The sequence below is a fragment of the Puma concolor genome, chromosome B4 (assembly GCF_028749965.1).
Source record: "Puma concolor isolate L17-30 chromosome B4, mPumCon1.1.hap2, whole genome shotgun sequence".
Classification (NCBI taxonomy): Eukaryota; Metazoa; Chordata; class Mammalia; order Carnivora; family Felidae; genus Puma; species Puma concolor.
In genome coordinates, this window is record NC_141673.1 from 17246604 (window position 1) to 17273018 (window position 26415).

The following is a 26415-nucleotide window of genomic DNA, read 5'->3' on the forward strand; positions in this document are numbered from 1 at the left end:
AGAAAAAAGCTATCCAACCTGGGGAATTCTGAGGGAATCTGCCTCGTGAATTTGGACCTGGTTCCCAAGGCAGAAAGGGACGGATGCCTATTACTGGGACTATCTGTCCTATTATTAGCTATTTGCAGCAGCCTTGTGGCGGGGGGGTATTTGGGAGGACTCATATTTGGGATATCAGATTGGCTGTTGAATCAGGGAAGCCCCAAATAATATTAGCTTAAGTAACATGGAAGTCCATTTCTCAAGTCTGAGTTGGCCATTGGAGCTGTTGTGGCAGCTCTATATTTATCACGATGCAGACTCTTGCTGTTTGTTGTTTTCTTATTGTCAACACTGGGCTTCCATCTCATGGTCCAAGATAGCTGCTTTTTAAAAAAAATTTTGTTTAATGTTTATTTATTTTTTGAGAGAGAGAGAGACAGAGTGTGAGCCGGGGAGGGGCAGAGAGAGAGAGGGAGACACAGAATCTGAAACAGGCTCCGGGCTCTGAGCTCGAATTCACAAGCTATGAGATCATGACCTGAGCTGAAGTCAGACGCTTAACTGACTGAGCCACCCAGGCTCCCCCAAGATAGCTGCTTTAGCCCCAACTGTCCAGTCTGCATTCTAGCAAGCAGGAAGGGAAAGATGGGAAGCAGAAGGCAAGCCTTTATCCCGAAGTTGCACATATTATTCCCATTTGTATCCCACTCGCTAAAACGTAGTCACAGCCCAAATCTATTTGTAGGATAGACAGAGAAACATAGATTTTATTCAGGGTGGCTATGTGCTCAGCTAAAGTAGAAGAATCTTTGCTAGAGATTGAAGGGGGACAGCCAGCAGTCTCTGCCATGTACATGACCTTCAGAAGAATTACAAGCATGTGACTCTTAAAACTCCTTTAAAAGTATGGCCTGGGAAACTAACTTTCCCTAGTGTCTGGTTCCGGGGCCGGGACCTCCTTTCTGTTCGTTGTGGCCATTTGGGCTGCTAGCAAAACATAGAAAAGAAAAACTACCAACTTGGCTTGTAGAGTAGCCTGGGATGTAGTACAGCATATAGTTAACTGTATATGTTCTGGACTCATGCAGTTAATCTGACTCTGCCACTTACTAGCTGCATGAGGTTGGGCAAGTTGTTAAAACCCACTAAGCTTAGTTCAACAGCACCCATCTTACATGGGTTAGATGACATAATGTATATAATGTGCTCATCCCTGTGCCTAGTTCATGAAAAGGGATCAAAATGACAGTGGCAAACTATTCTTGTTATCAGAATAGCCAACTAGAGCAGTGGAAAATAGCCCTGGGGCAGCCACAAATCACTATGGAAGGATCATAGCCTATCTCAGTGTAGTAGATTTTTAAAATGAAGACTTCTAGGTGTGCCTGGGTGGCTCAGTTAGTTAAACCTCCAACTCTTAATTTCAGCTCAGGTCATGATCCTATAGTCATGGGATTGAGCCTTGCATTGGGCTCTGTGCTGACGGCATGGAGCCTGCTTGGGATTTTTTCTTTCTCTGTCCCTCCCCCACTTGTGCTTGTGCACACACACACTCTCTCTCTCTCTCTCTCTCTCTCTCTCTCTCTCTCTCTCTGTATCTCAAACTAAATAAACTTAAAAACAAAATGAAGACTTCTAAGTTTTTCATTTGATTTTTCTTTCCCAGTTTAACGTTGCACAGTTTCCTCCCAATTTCACATTTTTTACCACCATTTATTCATTTTCTTATTATCTGAAAATGATTTATTTACCGTTTTTTTTTTTAACATTTTATGAACATTATTATACTGGTCTCTCACATCCTTCCAAGTGTATTGATCAAGGCATCGGCTTGATGGCCAGATTTCTTCAGGACTCACTTGAGATTTGTAACTATGCTTTCTGGTGGAGGCATTATCCCCTCCAAAGTCAACGAAGGTTGATTAAATGGGGGAGAAAGGAAAAGGAGCCAAAAAATACAGATAAAAAGCCTTCCTTAAAGCTTTAAAAAATTGCCTAAAATGTAGTTGCTTTGTATTGTTGGTGGAAAATAAATATGTATACTTAATATATGTAAGGTATGTAGTTAGTAAAAATGATATTTTATTATGGAAAAAAATGAGCTGGTGCTACCGGCACTTTGGAGGGCCACTCCTTTTCCACACAGAGGTAGATGGAGCTGTTCTTTTGGGAAGAGAGAACATTTTCCACAGGAATGAGCCTCAAATCTTCTCCAGTATGGCAGAACCCTCACGAGGAGCATGTATTCTCCATTCTTGGTCTCTCTCTTCCACTAATTTATCTGACTGGTGAATTTGGGAGAAGGAACTAGATAATAGACAAGCCCAGCTCAGATCAAAAACGTCCTCTCTTCGTCTTTTGGGATCTGCCTGTTTGGTGGAGAAAATGTGTTCTCATTATAGTTTGCTCTGTAATAAAAATGACTTCCCTCCAGGAAACAGGCATGGAATGGGACTCATGGTTTTCCATCTGTGCCAGAGGCTGAGTACGTCTAATCTGAGTGGTGATGTAGCAGCACTTGGCTCCAAATCTAAAAAACAAACAAACAAATATTCTTTAAGTGGCTATATCAGTAATAAAAGTATAATTTTTTATCTGTAAAAGAGAAAAGCTTTAGTTAAAATTTTAAAATGTTGGGGCACCTGAGTGGCTCAGTTGGTTAAGCATCTGACTCTTGATTTCGGCCCAGGACATGATCTCACAGTTTTGTGAGTTCAAGCCCTGCATCCGACAATAAGTGTGGAGCTTGGTTGGGATTCTCTTTTGTGTCCCTCCCACCTCTTGCATGCACCTGTTCTCTCTCTCTCAAAATAAATAAATAAACTTAAAATTTTTTTAAATGTTATGTAGCCACAAACTTTTTTTTTAAGTTTTATTTATTTATTTTTGGGAAGTGGGGGCAGAGAGAGAGAAAGAGAGAGAGAATCCCAAGCAGACCCCATATTATCAGCTCAGAGCCTGACGTGGGACTTGATCCCGTGAACCGTGAGATCATGACCTGAGCTGAAATCAAGAGTCTGATGCTTAACCGACTAAACCACCCAGGCACCCCTAGTCACAAACTTTTGAGTTTAAATATATTATGCCTCAAATATATAGGTAAAAAATCGCATTAGAAAAATGGATGGATCATGATAAAATTGTAACAGGTCAAATTCTGGTGACCATCTAAATTGTTCTTCAACGTGTTTTATTTGTCAATGTTTCATGAAGCTGGAAAACTGCAATGTGTGAATCCACACATTGCACATATAAACTTATGGCCAAATTTTTTTTTAATGAAAATCATTTTCTCTTTCCTGCTCAGCTTTAGCTGCAGAGAAAGATGGGACCCCCGTGTTCAAGTTCCCCAGATGGAGAGTCAAGGGCAAGACCATAAAGGAGGTGGCAGAGGCCTACAAATCTGTGGGTGCTGAGCTAAACGTGCTTCCCTTCTGCACACAGTTTATCCCCATGGATGTAATTGACAGCCCAAAGTACGGCTCCATCATATATCACCCCTCCATCCTTCCCAGGCATAGAGGAGCCTCTGCTATCAACTGGTGAGCATTTTTTAAAATTACAGAGAAGATGGGCCTATTTCCATTGCCTATAATCTTCTATTTTTTTACCTAGGGGATCAAGGAACTAGGTGTGCTTGAGGAGGTGTGAGGCCCTGATTGATTGCTACTAGTGCATGAACTCCCCTGAGACATAGAGGTACAGCATGGGCTAGATAGCATTTCCCAAGAATAGTCTATGGAGTACTGGCTTCATTAGGTTTAACTAAGCAACTGAGCAAACAAAGGTTCTATAGTCAGACAAGTCTGGTTTATGATAGATTTCTTGATCACAGGACTTCTTAGAACCTATTATATGTGTTGAGTGAGAGAGCATTATAATCTCTAGGGGGGAATCTGAGTATACAATGTTCCCAAACTTACTCGACCATAGAACTGTTTTTGCACAGAGAATCTCAAGTACATGTCAGGAAATGCTGAATTACCTGAAATTATCTTCTTTGTTATCTGTCTTCTGTTCAACTTTAAGCTCCTTGAAGGAAGGGATTATGGTCTAACATTTTTATTGCTGTAGGTACACTTTTCTGCCTTCTCTCCTTTACCTGTGCATCTCCTTGATATCTCTCAGTGTCAAGTTATTAATTAGGCAGAAAACTACACTTAGTTTCAATGTGGTGAATAACACTTCATTGTATTTGCATGAATTGATTTTTTTTTTTTTTTGCTATTTTAAATGGTTCTGTGTGGTTATCTTTGCATTTAAACTTGTATTTTTTCTCATTTCACATTTCTTCTACATGCAGAATCACTGGGTCAAAGTATATGAATGTTTGCAAGTCTCTTGATAACATAATGCCAATTAATTCCTCAATATTTCTGAAAAGAGTGATTGATTCATTGACTTAGGTCTTGCTCGATTAGTAGCTCTGAGATTTAAAATTATTTAGGTCTTATTGCAAATGACATATCAGATAAAGGGTTAGTATCCAAAATCTACAAAGAACTTAACAAACTCAACACCCCAAAAATGAATAATCCAGTGAAGAAATGGGCAAAAGACATGAATAGACACTTCTCCAAAGAAGACATCCAGATGGCCAACTGACACATGAAAAAATGCTCAACATCACTCATCATCAGGGAAATACAAATCAAAACCACAAGGAGATACCACCTTACACCTGTCAGAATGGCTAACATTAACAACTCAGGCAACAACAGATGTTGGCGAGGATGTGGAGAAAGAGGATCTCTTTTGCATCGTTGGTGGGAATGCAAGCTGGTGTAGCCACTCTGGAAAACAGTATGGAGGTTCCTCAAAAAACTAAAAATAGAACTACCCTATGACCCAGCATTTGCACTACTAGGTATTTATCCAAGGGACACAGGTGTGCTGTTTCGAAGGGACACATGCACGCCCATGTTTATAGCAGCACTATGAACAATAGCCAAAGTATGGAAAGAGCCCAAATGTCCATCAATGGATGAATAGATAAAGAAGATGTGGTATATATATACAATGGAGTATTACTCAGCAATCAAAATGAAATCTTGCCATTTGCAACCATGTGGATGGAACTGGAGGGTATTATGCTAAGTGAAATTAGTCAGAGAAAGACAAAAATCATATGACTTCACTCATATTAGGACTTTAAGAGACAAAACAGATGAACATAAGGGAAGGGAAACACAAATAATATGAAAACAGGGAGGGGGACAAAACAGAAGGGACTCATAAATATGGAGAACAAACTGAGGGTTGCTGGAGGGGTTGTGGGAAGGGGGATGGGCTAAATGGGTAAGGGACATTAAGGAATCTACTGAAATCATTGCTTCACTATATACTAACTAATTTGGATATAAATTTTAAAAAATAAAAAATAAAGTTAAATAAAAAAAAAAAGAAATTATACCACAAAAAAAAAAAATTTAGGTCATAAACATGGATGATGTCGATATTAGCCTGCTCTCTGATATACTTTTATATGTATTTGTTCACATATTCAGCTTATTGGTTGTATTATATGCTCTTAAGGGCCAACATTTTCTTTTTCTTTCTTTGTTTTTTAAGTTTATTTATTTATTTTGGGAGAAAGAGAGTGTGTGCATGAGTGTGTACATGAGTGGAGGAGGGGCAGAGAGAGAGGTAGAGAGAATCCCAAGTAGGCTCTGTGCTACCAGTGCAGAGCCCCACATGGTGCTCAGTCCCATGAACTGTGAGATCATGACCTGAGCCAAAATCAAGAGTCAGATGCCCAACCAAGTGAGCCACCCAGGAGCCCCCAGGGCCAACATTTTCTCTTAGGCTAAGCTTCCTAGAGCATAAAATACAAAGAGTTGGATTAACCAACCATCTTTTACTATAATTTACATGGACAATCGAGAGCTAATTCTAGCTCTGACACTTATATCCAAATTATATCATCTCAATTAATAATCAGTTCTCCTTTACTGAGTATCTTCCGCTTTATTTTCCTTTATCTTATTCTGCCTAATACAGGGTCAACTATGATGTAGGAATTGGACCCAGGTGGGCAAAATTGCTTGATGCCACAGTAGAAAGCTGGCAACTGGCAGTTAATGAGTGGTAGTAATGATGGGCTCCAGTGCCCTTTTGAATAGACTAGCAGTCATTAGTGTGTATTAACAAGAAAGACTATAGATATGGGAATGTACAAAATAGTGGTACCATTCAGTAGTGATTTTATGAATGCTGACATCTCCTGGCTTTGCTGTTAATTTCTCATGGTAGCTTCCCTCACTGTCTACTTTCCATTGTAACTATCTTGTACTTTAATATCACTAACTCATCACTTTGTCATACATTATACCAACATTTTAAGTTGAAGCTCTTCTTTTCACAGGACTCTAATTATGGGAGATAAGAAAGCTGGGTTTTCTGTTTTCTGGGCTGATGATGGTTTAGACACAGGACCCATCCTTCTTCAGAAGTCATGTGATGTTGAACCCAATGATACAGTGGATGCACTTTATAATCGGTTTCTCTTTCCTGAAGGAATCAAAGCCATGGTTAGTATATTTATGCCATCGAGAAGAATTTAGTAAACCTTTAAGATTTTAGAAATATTTTTCTTTTATTGAGAATTTTCCTATATTAATTGTTACACACAGTATAAAGCTGAAAAACAAAATTAGATTTTATATCTGCCAGTAGGATGGTACATTTAGGGTGGAAATCTGAATGTTAAAATTTCTTAGTTTGTGAAGCTATCTTGTTCTTCTGAGAGCACTGATAAAATGGATGAAGTAGCAATGAAATGGCTTCATTTATTTTGCCAAATTCTTGAATCTCCAACCCTGTTTATAATGACTAATTGTAAAGAAGTGTACAGACTCTTAAGAAATTTTGCTCTGGGGGCGCCTGGGTGGCGCAGTCGGTTAAGCGTCCGACTTCAGCCAGGTCACGATCTCGCCGTCCGTGAGTTCGAGCCCCACGTCAGGCTCTGGGCTGATGGCTCAGAGCCTGGAGCCTGTTTCCGATTCTGTGTCTCCCTCTCTCTGCCCCTCCCCCGTTCATGCTCTGTCTCTCTCTGTCCCAAAAATAATAAACGTTGAAAAAAAAAAAAATTTAAAAAAAAAGAAATTTTGCTCTGGAAGTTGGACTTCCTTCAAAAGTATTTGAAATCAGTCTATGTAACAGGGTGAAATTTGGCATTGCTTAATTTTTTCAGATGGGCTCTGGGCAAAAAGCTCAAAGCACATGCACCACAACATAAAAATATATTAGCTTGTAGAAATACCGAAAGATAATTTCAGTGTCATTTAATTTTTTCCGAGTTCGATATATATAGTAGAAGCAGCCACACAGAGATGGACATTAGGAAAAAGCAGCAGCTATGGATTTAGGAGGAAAGACAGCAGTGATTTGTTTGTATCATTTAATGATTAAGAGAGAAGGGCACTGGTGTCAGAAAGACACCAAAGTTCTCATTCTACTGCTTACCTGTTGACATTACCAGAAAGACACCAAAGTTCTCATTCTACTGCTTGCCTGTTGACAGTAGGCAAGTCGCTTAGCTTCGCCAGCCTTGGTTTCCTTATCTGTAAAGTGTAGATAACTGCCTGACTCACAGGCATGCTATGAAAATTAGGTAGCATTTGTGTAACGTGCCTGGCACACAGTAGGTGCTAAAAAATGATCATTACAATCAAAGTAGTGTTGGGTGTGTTCAGTGGCATTTGCTCAAGCCCAGATCATGTATCCAATGATATTATAGCTACAAGTGGGCAAGTGAATGAGCTATGAACTGGCCCTGTTCTCAGGTCTCTCCATCCGCATACTTTTGGGGGGTGGGTGTTGGTCAGCAGCTGTGTATGCTGAGAGCGAGGTCTGGGAACTGAAGCTCAGGTAGGCCTCCCCATGAAGGAGAGAGACTCTCAAGGCAAACGAGAATCTGGCACAGAAGAGAATCCAGGACACATCCCAAAGGCAATCAAACTCATGGGTAGATTTTAATTATTTTTAAATTTCAGGTGTCCTACACTAGAAAGTAAGTTGAATTTCTTTCTTTTTTTTTTTTTTTTAATTTTTTTTTCAACATTTTTTTATTTATTTTTGGGACAGAGAGAGACAGAGCATGAACGGGGGAGGGGCAGAGAGAGAGAGGGAGACACGGAATCGGAAACAGGCTCCAGGCTCTGAGCCATCAGCCCAGAGCCTGACGCGGGGCTCGAACTCATGGACCGCGAGATCGTGACCTGGCTGAAGTCGGACGCTTAACCGACTGCGCCACCCAGGCGCCCCAAGTTGAATTTCTTAAATATAACAACGTACTGCTTTCTAGAATCATCATGATAAATAGAAATCACTCACAGTGACTTATTTTACAATTATATTACTGAAATTCCCACTGGGTCATCAAGGGATGTTGAAATTTGTTGAAACAAGGGAGTCATTTTTAAGAGTACAGGCTTGATATTGGCAATAGGTAGACTTGGGTGGAGATCTTGCTTCTGATGCCTATTGGCTACCTCTGCTCTTGAGTTAGTTGCTTCACTTCTCTAGGCCTCGTTTTTCTCATCTGTAAAACCAGAATAATAATATCTACCTGGCAGGATTGGTGTGATGTCTGCAAAGGATATTTTCTATGAAGTAGCTATCACATTGCCTGGCACATAGATGGACCTGAAGAAATGGTAGTTGTCTATTATTATAGTCTGACTCTCTGGACAGATTTCTATGTAGCAATTCTGTTTTGCAGAGCTTCAATTAAACAGATGATGACCATTGGGCTATAACCCAGATAATGTTTTTGGCTTTAGGTGGAAGCTGTTCAACTCATAGCCGATGGAAAAGCTCCTCGCATTCCCCAACCAGAAGAAGGAGCAACATATGAAGGCATCCAGAAAAAGGAAAATGCTGAGGTATTTATATCCACTCAATAATACACCCCAAAGTTCTTGGCCATTTACCTTTAAGTAGTTCCCAACGTACAATTTCCTGGCCAAAGGGTAGATCTCCAATCCAGCCTATTCTATGCTTACCCAACCCCACTTCCACCACTGATGGAGAGAGATGTTTCTATTGCTTTTGACACTCATAGCATTAGGAGATTCAGCTTTGTGCTTTCTTAGATTTCTTGGGATCAGTCTGCCGAAGTTTTGCATAACTGGATCCGAGGTCATGATAAAGTCCCTGGAGCTTGGACAGAGATAAATGGACAGGTATGTGCCAGGGACCAATTTGTGTGTGTGTGTGTGTGTGTGTGTGTGTGTGTGTGTGTGTGTTACCTTTGTAAAAGATATTACACATAAGTCCTCTGGTTCTTTCCTTGGTCATGAAGAGGGTCTGTGATTCTAGGTGTATGTGACCAGCTGGATGAAAACACCCCCATCTTTACTCGTACTGAGCATTTGCTGTGAAGCAGATACTAGGCACAGCCTCTGCTCTCAAGGAGCCTACAGTTTTATGGAGAAAGCAGAGAAGTGAATAAGCACTCACAAGGCAATAAGACAAATGCTATCCTTGAGGCCCAGACTCAGGTGCAGTAGGAAAGGCTTCCTAGAAAAGCTGGTCCATTTGTTTGCCCTTCAAGAGGTCAGCAGGTAGAGAAGGAAACAAAGAAGCAAAGGCCCAGAGATAGGAGAGTGTGTTACCCAGTCTAGGAGTCCCAAAGAGCCTCAGGTGTAAGGAGCAGGTGGGAGAGGTGGCTGTGTGTGTGTGGGGGGGGGGGGGCAGGGGAGGAGCAGGAAGGGTCTTATAATCCCTGGGAAATCTCAACCCAACTTGGCTCTCAGGTTTCAGCTCTCCTTGGGAGTTCCCTGACTTCACAGGCCCGTCCTGGCCAGGTTGGGGGTCCCTCCTCCTGGTCCAACAACCCCCTGCCTGCCTCTGACACAGCGTATTATATATTGTCAGGGTCTCTTTATTTATCAATCCCCCCACCCCTACTAGGCTTTGTACTCCATGGGGCAAGGACTTCATGTTATTGTCTTGATAATATCCTCACTTAAGCAGGATTCTTAGTATGTATTAGGTGCCAACAAAAATATGTGGGATCAGGAAGGACCAAGAGAGGGAGTTTAGTGCAGTAGTTAAGTGAGTGGGAACTGAAGCCAGAATGTTTCTGTTAAAATTCTGGCTCTACCACTGTTTGCTGAGTAATCTCAGGCAGGTTACTTAACCAGTGGGGCTTTGGGTTCCTTATTGCAAATGGGACTAATAATAGCACCTGGGTGGCTCAGTTGGTTAAGCATCTGACTCTTGATTTTGGCTTGAGTCATGATCTCACGGTTCAGGGATCAAGCCCTGCATCGGGCTCCACTAACAGCATAGAATCTGCTTGGGGTTCTCTCTCTCCCTCCCCACCCCCCCCCCCCCGCCGGCACCCCTTTCCTGCACATACACACACACTCTCTCTCAAAATAAATATACTTAAAAAATAATAATAGTGTCTCTTTTATTGGCTACAGGTCATTGTGAAAATTAAGTGAGTTAATACATGTTAATTCATTTACATACTGAGTCCTGGGCATGTGTATTCAATAAATGTTAACTATTATAATCTTTAATAGGTGATAGCTAATAGTCATAGAATTACAATCACAAATCAATTACCATCACATTTTCTTAGTTACAGTCTGGATCCAGTCCTGTTTCCATGAACTGACCCACAAAGCACCCTGTACTTCCCATCAGTAATCGCACTGGACTGTAATCATCTGGTTGCTACCTGCACCTGCCCTCACTGACTCTGCCATCACCACCTCCCCTCCCCTTTGAAAATCCTACCTTCAGGCTGCGAAGTCTGCAAGGCCTTTTGTCTCATTTACCTTCGTATCCATGTGAAGAAATGATAAATGTCATCTGGTTGTGAGGCATTCTTGAAACTCTTCAGTTGTACATTCATAAACTATCTCTTGCTCGGTGTCGTTTCCACAGATGCTTGATATAGTCTCCCACATCGGGGTGTTCCGATTTTATCAGAGATGATGATTCCAACTGGAGCTTTTTTGCAGGGAGTGCTGTTTGCACACACCCCTGTTTGTAGGTGTAACTCCCTCATTTCACATGGGTTTGATCTCTTTCTTAGATGGTCACGTTTTACGGCTCGTCATTGCTGAAAAGCTCCGTGCCTTCTGGAGAACCACTGGAAATCAAAGGTGCCACGAAGCCTGGTCTTGTTACCAAAAATGGACTTGTTCTTTTTGGTAATGATGGAAAAGCAGTGAGTGTTCAATATGGTCACCTATAAAGTAACGTTTTTGGTTTCCTTCTATAACCCAAGCTACTAAGGAAATACCTTTTACAAGGTAATCCAGCTTTGCAGTGGGACATGGGAGGCTCGAGATACCCATGCCCTATTTCTGTCAGGGGATGAGCTGGCTCTGTGCGCCTAGTTGAGAACAAGTCTCCCTAGGATGAGCCTCAAGGACCTGTGCAGTCACCTTGGTGGCACAGTAGAAAGAGTTTGGAATTTAGTCAGGAAACAGGATGTGAATCCCTGCTCTGCTACTTACTGGTCTTGTGGAGGACGCTTCTCCCCTCTGAGTCTCTGTTTCCTCATCTATAAAACAGACAGTAGTCCCATCTGTCTGCCTTCCCACTGCTGGAGCCCAGGAGGCTAAATGCAATGGATGTGGCCCTCTTCAGATGCTCCTTGCCTTTGCCTTCCACGCAGGCAGCCACCCTCACTGCTGTGCTTGGAAGCATGGGCCCTTGGCCCCAGTGGGCTCTTTGAAGAAAGCAAAGGGGAATTTGCAGCTTACAGATATATCCTGGTAGCTGGCAGGGTAGATCAGTTATTAAGATTGTAGGCTTCAGGGTCCAGCTGCTTCTCGGTTGTAACTCCAGCTGTGCGGCATTGGGCAAATCACTTACCCTCACTGAGTCTCCATTTCCTCATCAGTAAAATGGGGATAATAATGGCACCTGCTTCCATCGGGATTTATGAGACTAAAATGGGATACGTGCATCCATACATGAATACATAGCACTGTGCCTGCTACAGAGTAAGTGTTCAGATGATGGGAGGAGGAGGAAGAGGAGGAGGAGGGAGAGGAGGAGTGGGAGGAGGAGGAGGAGGAGGAAGAGGAGTTACAGTAGGTTTTAGTCTACATATATCCAAATGCCAATTTTTTGGGAGCTTATTACCGATTTTGAGATGTAGCTACCCCTAGACTTAACTTTCTCCTTTCTGCTGCCTTTATTAAAATACCATTTCAGTCCTTTTACAAATAATGGTGAGTGCTTTCTATCCATATTTTTGTATTTGCCAAATAAGCTGCCCCTTGTATTTGTGTAATCTATGACACGTCTTCCCCTACCAACCTCACTTTTGAATTGTCCTAATCTTCAATCCTTCTGTTTGTCTTGTTGCTGCACTGTAGCTGATGGTGAGGAATTTGCAGTTTGAAGATGGAAGAATGATTCCAGCCTCTCAGTACTTTTCAGCGGGTGAGACCTCAGTGCTAGAACTTACAGCCGAAGAGGTGAAGGTGGCAGGGACCATCAAGGTGAACATGTGATGTCCTTAATGTTACCCTTACCTTGCAAAACTGAAGCATTTTTGCAACTGTACCATCAGTCTTCAGAGTAGTGAGGATGGAACTTTATTTCTCCTCTTTTTTGTATTAGCCATAGTAGGAATCAACTCCAAAATGTATATGCAAAGTTATTTCTTACTCACAAAATAATCCCAGGCAGTTCTAGGTTGGCAGGGGGATTAGAGGTGAAGCTGGAATGTGAGGATTAGGGGTGGAGTCATTCAGGGACCCAGGCTATGCTATCTTCAAAGTCACCTACAGTCCAGGCAGCCAAAAAGGGCAAAAGCGCACAGAGAATTGTGTGAAGGAGGTTCTTCATGGGTCAAGACTGGGTGTCAAGTTCACCTCCGCTCATACTCATTGGCTAGAAGTCAGTCATACGGCTACATCTAACTTGAAGAGTTGCTAAAAAATGTAGTCAGACCATGTATCCAAGATGAAAAAAAAAAGTAGGTTTGGTGAGGCACTGGTCAGTCTCTGCCACTGTGTTTTTCATGGCACGCCCTTCATAAAAATTATCCTTGCCGTATAGGTCATCTGGGCTGGAATTTTAAGTAACGTCCTTGTTATTGAAGACTCGACAGACTTCTTTAAATCTGGAGCAAGCTCAATGGATGTTGTCAGGTAAAACTATCACCCTGTTGACTCACAACCCTCCACTGGGGATTTTGACTTTGACTTTGAAGATCCAATCCAACCCTTTGTTCTGGATGTTATCACTCTACCATTATTCTATTTCTCTTTTCTTCATCTTTTTTGGATTGTTTGTTTCCACGGCCAAACACATATCTTTGTTCCTTTCTCTGTCACTAGCCAGGAGTTGTTTTCATATCTCCTGTATACCTAGAAAATCAGTGCTTCTAATTGTTTGTTTCTTTTTAAAATTCGTCCTCACATTTGTTAGCTAATTTTCCTCCGATATGACACTGGAGTTGGGAAGCTCTAAATGAGAATTTTTTTTTTTTGGTGTTTATTTATTTTTGAGAGAGGAGAAACATAGTGCAAGCAGGGGAGGAGCAGAAGAAGAGGAAGACACAGAGGATCCAGGTTCTGAGCTGTCAGCACAGAGCCCAATGCAGGGCTTGAACCCATGAACCATACGATCATGACCTGAGCTAAAGTCAGACACTTAACCGACTGAGCCACCCAGGTGCCCCTCAAAAATAATTTTGATTCTGCTTAGTACCAACACTAACCACGTAATAAAACAAATGTTTGCTCCATTCTTATATATGATCTACAGAAAATATTATACAATGTCTTTTGTTTCATAATCTTTATTTACATTAGGGACTTTTCTTTATTCCTTATTCCTTGAGCACCTTTGAAAGGATAGGAACTGATTTTATGTGCCCCTTAATTATCTTGCTTGCAAGTAAGTAAAATGTTTTTGCCTTGGTTTCTTTTATCATAGCCATGCACAAAGTTAAAGACAAAAGAATATCCACTGTCCTTCCAGACACCTTTTTAGGGGCACCTGGGTGGCTCAGTTGGTTAAGCCTCCAACTCTGGGTTTCAGCTCAGGTCATGATCTCGCGGCTTGTGAGATTGAGCCCTGCATTGGGCTCTGTGCTGATAACATGGAGTCTGCTCGAGATTCTCTCTCTCTCTCTCTCTCTCTCTCTGTCCCTCTCTGCCACTCCCCCTCTCATGCACACACATGTGCATGTGCGTTTTCTGTCTCTCTCAAAATAAATAAACAGTAAAAATTTTTTTAGAATGCAGCTTTTTGATTTTGTTCTCCCGGTCTTATCAATTTCTTCAATTATCATAGAAGATCTCATAGGTGGTAAATAGGCATGTGACATGTCTTATCTCAAAGCAACTTGACAAATGTAATGACACAGTGCCCCTAAACTCTTTTAAAAATGTAAGTAACGTGAACTGGTTCTTACCTGAAGGCTGGTTGAAGAGATCAGACAGAAGTGCGGTGGGCTTCAACTACAGAATGAAGATGTCTATCTGGCCACCAAGTTTGAAGACTTCATTCAGAAAGTTGTGAGGAAACTGAGAGGAGAAGAATCGGAAGAGGAACTGGTGGTGGATTATGTAAGCTTTTCTGTGCTTCAGGAAATCTAAATCATTAGGACCCATACACTATAAAGGAATGTGGTTCCTTTTGTCCATTTGTTTTTACATTTATGACCTTTTATTTATTTATTTATTTATTTATTTATTTATTTATTTATTTATTTATTTTTAATGTTTATTTATTTATTTTTTGAGAGAGAGACAGAGTGTGAGTAGGGGAGCGGCAGAGAGAGAGAGAGACGGGGGGAGGGGGGACACAGAATCTGAAGCAGGCTCCAGGCTCTGAGCTGCCAGCACAGAGCCTCATGCGGGACTTGAACTCACAAACTGTGAGATCATGACCTGAGCCGAAGTCAGACACTTAACGGACTGAGCCACCCAGGCGCCCCACATTTTAAATACCTTTTAAAACAGGTATTTTAGTGACTTATAATTCAGACACCATTACATTCACCCTTTAAAAATGTACAGTTAAGGGACACCTGGGTGGCTTACTCAGTTAAGTGTCTGACTCTTGATCGTGATCTCCCATGATGATCTCGTGGTCATGGGATGGAGCCCCATATCAAGCCCTGAGTCGGGCTCCAAATTGCACGTGGAGGCTGCGTGGGATTCTCTCTCTCTCTGCCTCTGCCCCTCCCCCACTTGCGTGCCCTCCTTCTCTCTTAAAATAAATAAACATTTAAAGAAATGAAAATGTACAGTTCAGTAGTTGTTTTGCTTTTTAGAGAGAGAGAGAGAGGGTGCATGTGCAAGGGAGAGGGGCAGAGGGAGAGAGAAAGAATCTTCTCTCCCTAACATGAGGCTCAATCCCATAACTCTGGGATCATGACTTGAGCCAAAATCAAGACCCCGCTGCTCAACCCACTGAGCCACCCAGACGCCCCCAATTCAGTGGTTTTAAGTATAGTCACAGAGTTGTGCAACCATCACCACTATCTGATTGTGGAACTTTTTTTTTTTATTATGCCCAAGTTTATTTATTTTTTTATTTTATCATGCCACAAAATATCAATATGCACTGAATGAAAACACATTACATATCTTAGTTCCAAAGCGTTTTCATCTATGTAAGGCTAGGCCTTTAGAGAAAACCATGTGTTAACTGAAATGGTTGTAGTGCCCCTATTCTCTACCAGTTCTCTCTTCTAAGTCTTTTTTTTTTTTTTAATTTAAATCCAAGTTAGTTAACATATAGTGTGATAATGATTTTAGGAATAGAAATTAGTGATTCATCGCTTACGTAGAACACCCAGTGCTCATCCCAACAAGTGTCCTCCTTCATGCCCCACACCCATTTAGCCCACCCCCCCATCCAACACTCCTCCAGCAACCCTCGGTTTGTTCTCTTTATTTAAGAGTCTCTTACGGTTTGTCTCTTACGTTTTATCTTATTTTTGCTTCCCTTCCCCTATGTTCATCTGTTTTGTTTCTTAAAGTCCACATATGAGTGATGTCATGTGATATTTGTCTTTCTCTGACTGACTGATTTCACTTAGCATGATACACTCTAGTTCCATTCATGTCGTTGCAAACAGCAAGAGTTTATTCTTTTTGACCACCAAGTAATATTCCATTGTGTATATATGCCACGTCTTCTTTATCCATTCATCCATTGATGGACAGCTGGGCTTTTTCCATACTTTGGCTATTGTCAACACCACTGCTATAAACATTGAGGTGCATGTGCCCCTTCTAAACAGCACACCTGTGTCCCTTGGATAAATACCTAATAGTGCAATTGCTGCGTTGTAGGGTAGCTCAATTTTTAATTTTTTGAGAAACCACCATGCTGTTTTCCAGAGTGGCTGCACCAGTTTGCATTTCCACCAGCAATGCAAAAGGATTCCTCTTTCTCCACATCCTCGCCAACATCTGTGGTTGCCTGAGTTGTTAATTTAATTTTAGCCATTCTGACAGGTGTGAGGTGGTATCTTATTGTGATTTTGACTTGTATTTCCCTGATGATGAGTGATGTTGAACATTTTTTCATGTGTCTGTTAGTCATCTGGATGTCTTCTTTGGAGAAGTGTCTATTCATGTCTTTTGCCCATTTCTTCACTGGATTATTTGTTTTTTGGGTGTTGAGTTTGATAAGTTCTTTATAGATTTTGGATACTAACCCTTTATCTGATATGTCATTTGCAAATATCTTCTCCCGTTCCATCAGTTGCCTTTTAGTTTTGCTGATTGTTTCCTTCGCTGTGCAGAAGTTTTTTATTTTGATGAGGTCCCAATAGTTCATTTTTGCTTTTGTTTCCCATGCTTCCAGAGACATGTCAAGAAGTTGGCTGCAGTCAAGGTCAAAGAGGTTGTTGCCTGTTTTCTCCTCTAGGATTTTGATGGCTTCCTGACTTATGTTTAGGTCTTTCATCTACTTTGAATTTATTTTTGTGTATGGTGTAAGGAATTGGTCCAGGTTCATTCTTCTGCATGTCGCTGTCCAGTTTTCCCAGCACCACTTGCTGAAGAGACTGTCTTTTTTCCATTGGATATGATTTCCTGTTTTGTCAAAGATTAGTTGGCCATACGTTTGTGGGTCCATTTCTGGGTTCTCTATTCTGTTCCATTGATCTATGTGTTTGTTTTCATGCCAGTACCATACTGTCTTGATGATTACAGCTTTGTAATACAGCTTGAAGTCTGGGATTGTGGTACCTCCAGCTTTGTTTTTCTTTTTCAGGATTGCTTTGGCTATTCAGGGTCTTTTCTGGTTCCATATTAGGATTGTTTGTTCTAGCTCTATGAAGAATGCTGGTGTTGTTTTGATAGGGATTGCATTGAATACGTAGACTGCTTTGGGTAGTATCGACATTTTAACAATATTTGTTCTTCCAATCCATAAGCACGGAATGTTTTTCCATTTTTTTGTGTGTGTCTTCAGTTTCTTTCATAAACTTTCTATAGTTTTCAGTGTATAGATTTTCTACCTCTTTGGTTAGATTTATTCCTAGGTATTTTATAGTTTTTGGTGCAATTGTAAATGGGATCGATTCCTTGGTTTCTCTTTCTGCTGTTTCATTATTATATAGAAATGCAACTGATTTCTGTACACTGATTTTATATCCTGTGACTTTGTTGAATTCATGAATCAGTTCTAGCCATTTTTTGGTGGAATATTTTGGGTTTTCCACATAGAATATCATGTTGTCTGCAAAGAGTGAAAGTTTGGCTGCCTCCTTGCAGATTTGGATGCCTTTTATTTCTTTGTGTTGTCTGATCGCTAAGGCTAGGACTTCCAACACTATGTTGAATAACAGTGGCAAGAGTAGGCATCCTTGTCGTGTTCCTGACCTTAGGGGAAAGCTCTCAGTTTTTCCCCATTGAGGATGATCTTACCGGTGGGTCTTTTGCATATGGCTCTTATGATCTTGAGGTATGATCCTTCTATTCCTAATTTCTTGAGGGTTTTTATCAAGAAGGGATGCTGTATTTTGTCAAATGCTTTCTCTGCATCTATTGAGAAGATCATGTGGTTCTTATCCTTTCTTTTATTAATGTGATGTATCATATTGATTCATTTGTGGATATTGAAACAGCCCTGCATCCCAGGAATAAATCCCACTTGATCGTGGTGAATAATTCTTTTAATGTATTGTTGGATCTGGTTTGCTAGTATCTTCTTGAGAATTTTTGCATCTATGTTCATCAGGGAAATTGGTCTATAGTTCTCCTTTTTAGTGGGGTCTCTGTCTGGTTTTGGAATCAAGGTAATGCTGGCCTTGTAGAATGAGTTTGGCAGTTTTCCTTCCATTTCTATTTTTTGGAAAAACTTCAAAATAACAGGTGTTAACTCTTCTTTAAATGTTTGGTAGAATTCCCCTGGAAAGCCATCACCCTGGACTCTTGTTTGTTGGGAGATTTTTGATTACTGATTCAATTTCTTTAATGGTTATGGGTCTGTTCAAATTTCCTATTTCTTCCTGTTTCAGTTTAGTAGTTTGTATATTTCTAGAAATTTATCCATTTCTTCCAGATTGCCCAATTTGTTGGCATATAATTGCTCATATTCTTTTATTATTATTTGTATTTCTGCGGTGTTAGTTGTGATCTCTCCTCTTTCATTCATGATTTTATTTATTTGGGTCCTTTCCTTTTTCTTTTTGATCAGTCTGGCTAGGGGGTTATCGATTTTGTTAATTCTTTCAAACTACCAGCTTCTAGTTTCATTTTATTGTTTTTTTTTTTTTAATCTTGATACCATTGATTTCTGCTCTAATTTTATTTCCTATCTTCTGCTGGTGTTGGGACTTTATTTGCTATTCTTTTTCCAGCTCTTTTAGGTGTAGGGTTAGGTTGTGTATTTGAGACCTTTCTTCCTTCTATAGGAAGGCCTGGATTGCTATATATTTCCTTCTTATGACCACCTTTGCTGCATCCCAGAGGTTTTGGGCTATTGTGTTTTCATTATCATTGGCTTTCATGTACTTTCTAATTTTCTCTTTAATTTCTTGGCTAACCCATTCATTCTTTAGGAGGATGTTCTTTAATCTCCAAGTATTCATGGTCTTTCCAATTTTTTTCTTGTAGTTGATTTCATGTTTCATAGTGTTGTAGTCTGATAATGTGCAAGGTATGATCTCTATATTTTTGTGCTTGTTAAGGGCTAATTTGTGTCCCAGTTTGTGATCTATTCTGGAGAATAGTCCATGTGCCCTTGAGAAGAACATGGTGTATTCTGCTGCTTTAGGATGAAATGTGCTGAATATACGTTTTGTCCATTCAGACCAGTGTGTCATTCAAATCATTGTTTCCTTGGTGATTTTCTGCTTACATGATCTGTCCATTGCTGTAAGTGGGGTGTTGAAATCCCCTACTATTGTGGTACTATTATCAACGAGTTTCTTTATGTTTGTGATTGATTTATATATTTGGGTGTTTCATGTTGGGAGCATGAATGCTTACAATTGTCAGGTCTTCTTGGTGGATAGACCCCTTAATTATGATATATTACCCTTCTTCATGTCTTGTTACAGTTTTTATTTTAAAATCTAGTTTGTCTGATATACATATGGCTACTTCAGCTTTCTTTTGGTGACCATTAGCATGATAGATGGTTCTCCATCCCCTTTCAATCTGTAGGGGTCTTAGGTCTCAAATGGGTCTCTTGTAAGCAGCATATAGATGGGTCTTGTTTTCTTATCCATTCTGATACCCTATGTCTTTTGATTGGAGCTTTTACTCCATTGACTAAAAGAGTCAGTACTGAAAGATAATTTAGTGCTATTGTGTTGCCTGTAGAGTTGGTGTTTCTGGTGATGTTCTCTGGTCCTTTCTCGTCTTTGTTGCTTTTGGTCTTTTTTGTTTTGTTTCATCTTTTCTCCACTCAGAGTCCCCCTTAAAATTTTCTGCAGGGCTGGTGTAGTGGTCATGAACTCCTTTAGTTTTTGTTTGTCTGGGAAACTCTTTATCTCTCCTTCTATTTTGAATGATACCCTTGCTGGATAAAGAATTCTTGGCTGCATATTTTTCCAATTCAGCATGTTGAATATATCTTGCCACTCCTTTCTGGCCTGCCAAGTTTTGTGGATAGGTCTGCTGTGAACCTGATCTTTCTTCCCTTATAGGTTAAGGACATTTTTCCCTTGCTGCTTTCATAAGTCTTTCTGTGTGTCTTGTGAATTCAACTATGATATGCCTTATTGATGGTCATTTTTGTTGAATCTAATGGGAGTTCTCTGTGTCTCTTGGATTTTGATGTCTGTATTCTTTCCCAGATTAAGAACATGTTCCACTTTAATTTGCTCACATAAACATTTTGCCCCCTTTTCTCTCTCTTCATCTTCTGGAACTTCTATGATTTGGATATTATTCCTTTTTAATAGATCACTGAGTTCTCTAAGTCTTGTATCATGCTCTCTTGACTTTGTTTCCCTCTCTTTCTGCTTCATTATTCTCCATAATTTTGTCTTCTGTATTGCTGATTCACTGCTCTGCTTCATCCATCCTTGCCACCATGGCATTCATTCAAGATTGCATCTTGGTTATAGCATTTTTAATTTTGTCCTAACTGGATTTTACTTCTTTTATCTCCGTCTAAAGGGATTCTATGCCTTTTTCAACCCCAGCTAGTATTCTTATTATGCAGTTCTAAATTCTAGTTCAGTTATCTTGCTTATATCCGTGTTGATTAAACCTCTGCCATCATTTCTTCCTATTCTTTCTTTTGGGGTGAATTCCTTCATTTTGTCTTGTTAGAGGAAGAAAAAAATAATAAAAATTAAAAATTAAAAAATTAAAAACAAAACAAAAAATCAAATAAAGGAAGCTAGATCCTAGTTGTGTTTTGGTCTGCTTATTGAAAGAAGCTTGATATACCAGAGAAAAAGGGGAAAGAAAAAAAAAAAGGTAAGAAAAAAAATGTTTAATGTATATAATAAAATAGAATAAATGAAATAAGGAAAGTGAAATAGAATAAAAAATTTACAATGAAATAAAAAACATTCTAAAATAATTAAAAAAAATTTTTAATATTAAAAATAATTTAAAAAAATTTTTTTAATTAAGTAAAAAGAAAATAAAAATCAATTAAAAATCAATTTTCCTCTTTCTGCTGAGTTCTGTGGCTCAAGTTATGCATATTGTTGTGTTAATCCTCAGATCAGTTTCCTAGGTATGCAAAATGGTTTGGTGCTGATCTGGCTGTGTTTCAGGGACAAGACAAGCTGAGAGCTTCCATGCTACTCTACCATCTTGAACCCCCTCCTCTGATTATGGAACAATTTTATCACCCCAAAAAGAAACACTATATCCATTGACAATGATTCTCTGCTTTCTTCCCCCCACCCCTGGCTCCCAGATACCATTAATCTCCTTCATGTCTCCATGGATTTGCCTACTTTAGATATTTCATATAAGTGGAATCACACAATTTGTGGCCTGTTAAGCATCTGGCTTCTTTCACTGAACACCATGTGTTCAAGGTCCATCTATATTGTAGTAGGTGTTATCCACTTCATTCCTTTTTGTGGCTGGATAATATTGTTGTATAGATATACCACATTTTGTTTACCCATTCCTCAGTTAATGCACATTTTGTTTTCACTTTTTAGTATTATAAATCATGCTGCAATGAAAATTCATGTGTAAGTTTTGTGTGAATGTATGTTTTCAGTTCTCTGGGGTATATATCTAGGAGTGCAACTGATGAGTCATGCGGTAACTCTATGTTTAATTTTTTGAGGAACATCCAAGCTGTTTTCCAAAGTGGCTATACTATTTCACAATCCCACTAGCAATGTAGAAAGGTTCTGATTTCTCCATATCCTCACCAACATTTGCTTTGTCTGTCTTTTCTATTTTAGCTGTGGGTAAGAAATACTATCTCATTGTGGCTTTGGTTTACATTTCCCTGATGACTAATGATGAGTCTCTTTTCATGTCTTTGTTAGTCATTTGTATCTCTTCTTTGGGAAAAATGTCCATTCAGATTCTTTACCCATTTTTTAATTGGGATATATATCTTTTTAATGTTGAGTTGTAAGGAGCTTTTGTATATTTTGGGTACTAGACCTTAATTAGATACATGATTTGTAAATATTTTCTCCTATTCTGTGGGCTTTCTTTTTACTTTTTTGACAGTGTCCTTTGACATGCAAAAGTTTTTAATTTTAATTTGATTAAGTTTAATTTATCTATTCTTTTTCCATTTTGCTTCTGCAGGCATACCTCATTTTATTGCCTTCTTTGCTTTACTGTGTGCTTCACAGGTATTATATTTTTCACAAATTAAAGGTTTGTGGCAACTCTGCATCAAGCAAGTCTATTGTTACCATCTTTCCAACAGCATCTTCTCATTTCATGTCCCTGTGTCACATTCTGGTAATTCTCACAATATTTCAAACTTTTTCATTTGTTATGGTCTGTGATCATTGTTAATCTGTGATCAGTGATTATGACCCACTGAGAGCTCAGGTGGGGGTTACCAATGTTTTGCAATAAAGTATTCATTTATTTGTGTGTTTGAGGGAAAGAAAAAAACATCCAAAATTTATTTGCTAAAACGATAGACAGCATCAGCACGTTAAACTACAGGGGTTTCTCTGTAGATCATACATTCACAAGGCATTATTTGCTTAACAGTGAGAAAGCCTCCAGTGTGTTTTCTGTAATAATACCCACTTCACAGTGTAAACAGGTACTATTATTGTGTTCAGCTTACAATTCCAGGAGGAAAGGCACAATGTGGCAAAAAAAAAAAAACCCACAAAAAACAAAAACAAAAAAACCCCGACTTTTTGGATCCTAAAGTCAGGTGCAGTAACACAACTTTTGACAACGGTCTTAATCGACTTATCCACATAGAAAGAGACATCTCCACTCAGAAATTAAGGTCTTTCTTTCTCCTTCCTTATTAAACCATTAGAACGATGTTTCCTCATTTGCTTCATATCACATATACAAAAGGGGGGGGTGGAGATTAAAACAAAGAATCACAAAAATATCTTAAACATCCAGTTGTTCCCACCATACATCAACTCAGGGTTAAGACAGAATGTTGGAACATAAAGTATTTCTTTTTTAATTGAAGGATATTGATAAAGTATCTTTAATGAAATATACACATTGATTTTTTAGACATAATGTAGTTGCACACTTAATAAACCTCAGTATAGCATAAACATAGCTTTTATATGCATTGGGAAACCAATATGTTCATCTAGCTTGCTTATTTCTTCATGTAGATTCAAGTTACTGTCAAGTGTCCCTTCACTGCAGCCTGAAAGGTATCTTTTAGTAAACTTTTTAAAGGGCAGTGTGCTAGCAATGAACTCTCTCAGTGTTTATTCATTTGGGAATGACTTAGTGTCTCCTTTGTTTTTAAAGGGTGTTTTGCTGTATATGGAATTTTTGGTTTCAGCACTTTAAATATGTCATCCTATTGCCATCTGGCCTCCATGGTTTCTGAGGACGAGTCATCTGTTAATTTTATCGAGGATCCATTTGACGTGATGGGATTCTTCTCTCTTGCTGCTTTCAAGATTCCCTCATTACCTTTGGCTTTTAACCATTGTATTATGATGTATCTAAAATGGGTCTGTTTGAGTTTATCTTACCTGGAGTTTGTTGAGCTTTTTGGATGGGTGGTTTAATGTTTTTCATCAAATTTGGGACACTTTCATTCATTATTTCTTCACATACTCTTTCTGCCTCTTTTCCCCTCTCTTCTCCTTCTGGGACTCTCATTATGCATGCTTTGATACATTTGATGGTATCCCACAGGCCTTCTTTTTCCTTCCTGTTTTCAGACTGGGTAATCTCTATTGACATATTGTCTAGTTTGTTCATTCTTTGTTATGCTTTCTTGAATCTACTGTTGAGCCCCTATGATAACTTTTTAAAATTTCAGTTATTACACTTTTCAACTCCAGAATTTGTATTTAGTTCCTTTTTTATAATACTTTTTTTTTTCAGTTTATTTATTTATTTTGAGAGACACACAGAGAGTGTGAGCAGGGGAGGGACAGAGAAAGAGGGAAAATATCAAGCAGGCTCCGTACTGTCAGCGCAGGGCCCATGTGGGGCTTGAACTCATGAAACTGTGAGATCACGACCTGAGCCAAAATCAAGAGTTGGCCGCTTAACTGACTGAGCCACCCAGGCGCCACTGGTTCTTTTTTTATAATTCTTCTCTCTTTCTTAATATTCTCTATTTGGTGAGACATTGTTCATTTACTTTTCTTTAATTTTTTTAGACATAGCTTCCTTTCCTTCCTTATTTGGAAACATTTTTTTTATTTAAAAATTTTTAAATGTTTTTTTGAGAGAGAGAGAGAAAAAGAGAGACAGAGTGTGAGTGGGGGAGGGGCAGAGAGAGAGGGAGACAGAATCTGAAGCAGGCTCCAGGCTTTGAGCTGTCAGCACAGAGCCTGACATGGACCTTGACCTCACAAACCATGAGATCATGTCTTGAGCCAAAGTTGGATGCTTAACTGAGCCACCCAAGAACCTCTATTTGGATACATTTTTAAAAGCTTATTTAAAATCTTTGTCTATGGGGTGCCTGGGTGGCTCAGTAAGTTAAGCGTCCAACTTTTGATTTCAGCTCAGGTCATGATCTCCCAGTTCATGAGATCGAGTCCTGCATCAGGCTCTGTGCTGATAGCAAAGAGCCTGCTTGGGATCTCTCTCTCTCTCTCTCTCTCTCTCTCTCTCTGCCCCTACCCTGTGAGTGTGGACACACTCTCTGTCTCTCTCAAAATAAATCAATAATCTTAGAAAAAAATCTTTGTCTAATGTTTAGGTTTCTTCAAGGAAGGTTTCTATTGACTGGTTATTTTCCGATGTATTGGCCACTCTTTATGCTTTCATGCTTCTTCATGTATCTTGGAATCTTTTGTTGAAAACTAGCCATTTTAAATAACAGAATGTGGCAACTCTTGAAATAAGACCCCCACCCTTCATCGGGAGTGTTATTGTTGCTTTTCTTTGTTTGGTGACTTTCTTGGACTAATCCCATAAAACCTATATTCTTTGTCGTTTGCCACCACTGAAGTCTCTACTTGGCTAGCTTAGTCATCAGCTAATGAGCGGATGTAGATTTCCTTACATTTCTTGAACCAATAAGGTCTCTCAGCCTTTATGGAAGGCTGAGGGCAGTTTGGGCAGAGCAAGCTCTCAGGCCAAATAAAGACAAACACGAAGAATAGAGCCAGTTGGGGAGTTCTGTGGGGATGAGGCCTCTGGGGAGCTTCTGGGGAGTCATTTCCCCTTCTGGTGGCTAATAGATTGCTGGTTTTCACAGCCACTATGGTTCTAAGGATGTGGGATTTCAAGTTACTGGAGAGCTCTTAAGGGAGAGATGGGATCCCAGGCATGCTTCTCATTCCATTTGTTTTTAATAAACTTCAGGGAAATTTGAAAGCAATTTAGTTATCATCTAGTTAAGAACATGAATCTTGGTGTTAGACCCACCTAAAGTTGAACCCACGTAGCATTGCTTACCAGCTGTGTGAGCTTTGGCACGTTGCTTAACTTCTCTAAGTCTCGGTTTCCTCATATGTTAAGTGGGGAAATAATAATATGTACATTATAGGATAGTTGGGGGAATCAAGTTAGATAATACATATTTATACATAATTAGTGTATTTATACATATACATATTTATACATAATTAGCATATTTTCAGAATGATGAGTTTAGGAAAGTGAACTATGTGCAGAGACACATCAATTCAGATGAAGATTCCTTCATTATATCCTACATAAACACAATGGAAATATTTTATAGAAAAATTTCTTATCTGTGGGATAAGACAAGATACCCTCTTGATACTTTTTTGGTTTTTTTAAAGTATTATCAATTTCTCTATATGAAATTATTTTTAAAATTATTATATTTACTTTTTATGCCTTGCATTGATATAAAATTTTATTCTAATAATGTTCTTTCCCATATGTTTTCTCAGTTATTCCTCATAATACCTGTATGAAGCAGGGAGACTTGTTCCCTTTTTATTGTTGAAAGAACACATTCATAGTAGTTAATGGACTAACCTAAATTCACTCTCTAGGTAATGGTAGAGAACAATTTAGGTAATACATTTGTAAGAAAGAAAGTAAAAACGAGGAGGAACTTAAGGAAAGAAAACTTAAAATGGCACCCATGTAAAAGGTAATTTCACGAACTCAAAGCAAAGCAATGACTGTGCTCCATAGATGTTGCCACTAGATGGTGATGTTTCCGTGATCTGTAGGTCTTTTGCTTCTTTTTCATTTGTATGAAGAAAATCTGAGATATTTATAAGGCCCAGCCAGGAGTACTTTGGTCATCAGAGATGCTAACCTCCTGGCTGAGTGGCCAATCTGAGCATCATAAGGCCCAAATCTAACATATGCTTGTCTCTTCTGGAGACTAGGAACTGGAATTCTACTGACCTAACTTCTCTCTGCTGCA

General features: G+C 39.4%; 1 protein-coding gene across 2 annotated transcripts in view; it reads left to right on the forward strand.

Moving 5' to 3' along the window:
* Positions 1–26415, forward strand: part of ALDH1L2 (aldehyde dehydrogenase 1 family member L2) — a 67710-nt gene that overhangs the window by 13892 nt on the left and 27403 nt on the right. Inside the window, exons 3-10 of one of the 2 annotated variants that reach the window (XM_086712475.1) lie at positions 3290–3524; positions 6347–6512; positions 8766–8867; positions 9078–9167; positions 11036–11170; positions 12333–12458; positions 13021–13112; positions 14390–14537. In XM_086712475.1, coding sequence (XP_086568601.1) covers positions 3290–3524; positions 6347–6512; positions 8766–8867; positions 9078–9167; positions 11036–11170; positions 12333–12458; positions 13021–13112; positions 14390–14537 — 1094 coding nt within the window. The remainder of the gene's footprint in view (positions 1–3289; positions 3525–6346; positions 6513–8765; positions 8868–9077; positions 9168–11035; positions 11171–12332; positions 12459–13020; positions 13113–14389; positions 14538–26415) is intronic. The other variant, XM_086712476.1, reaches the window with a different exon arrangement.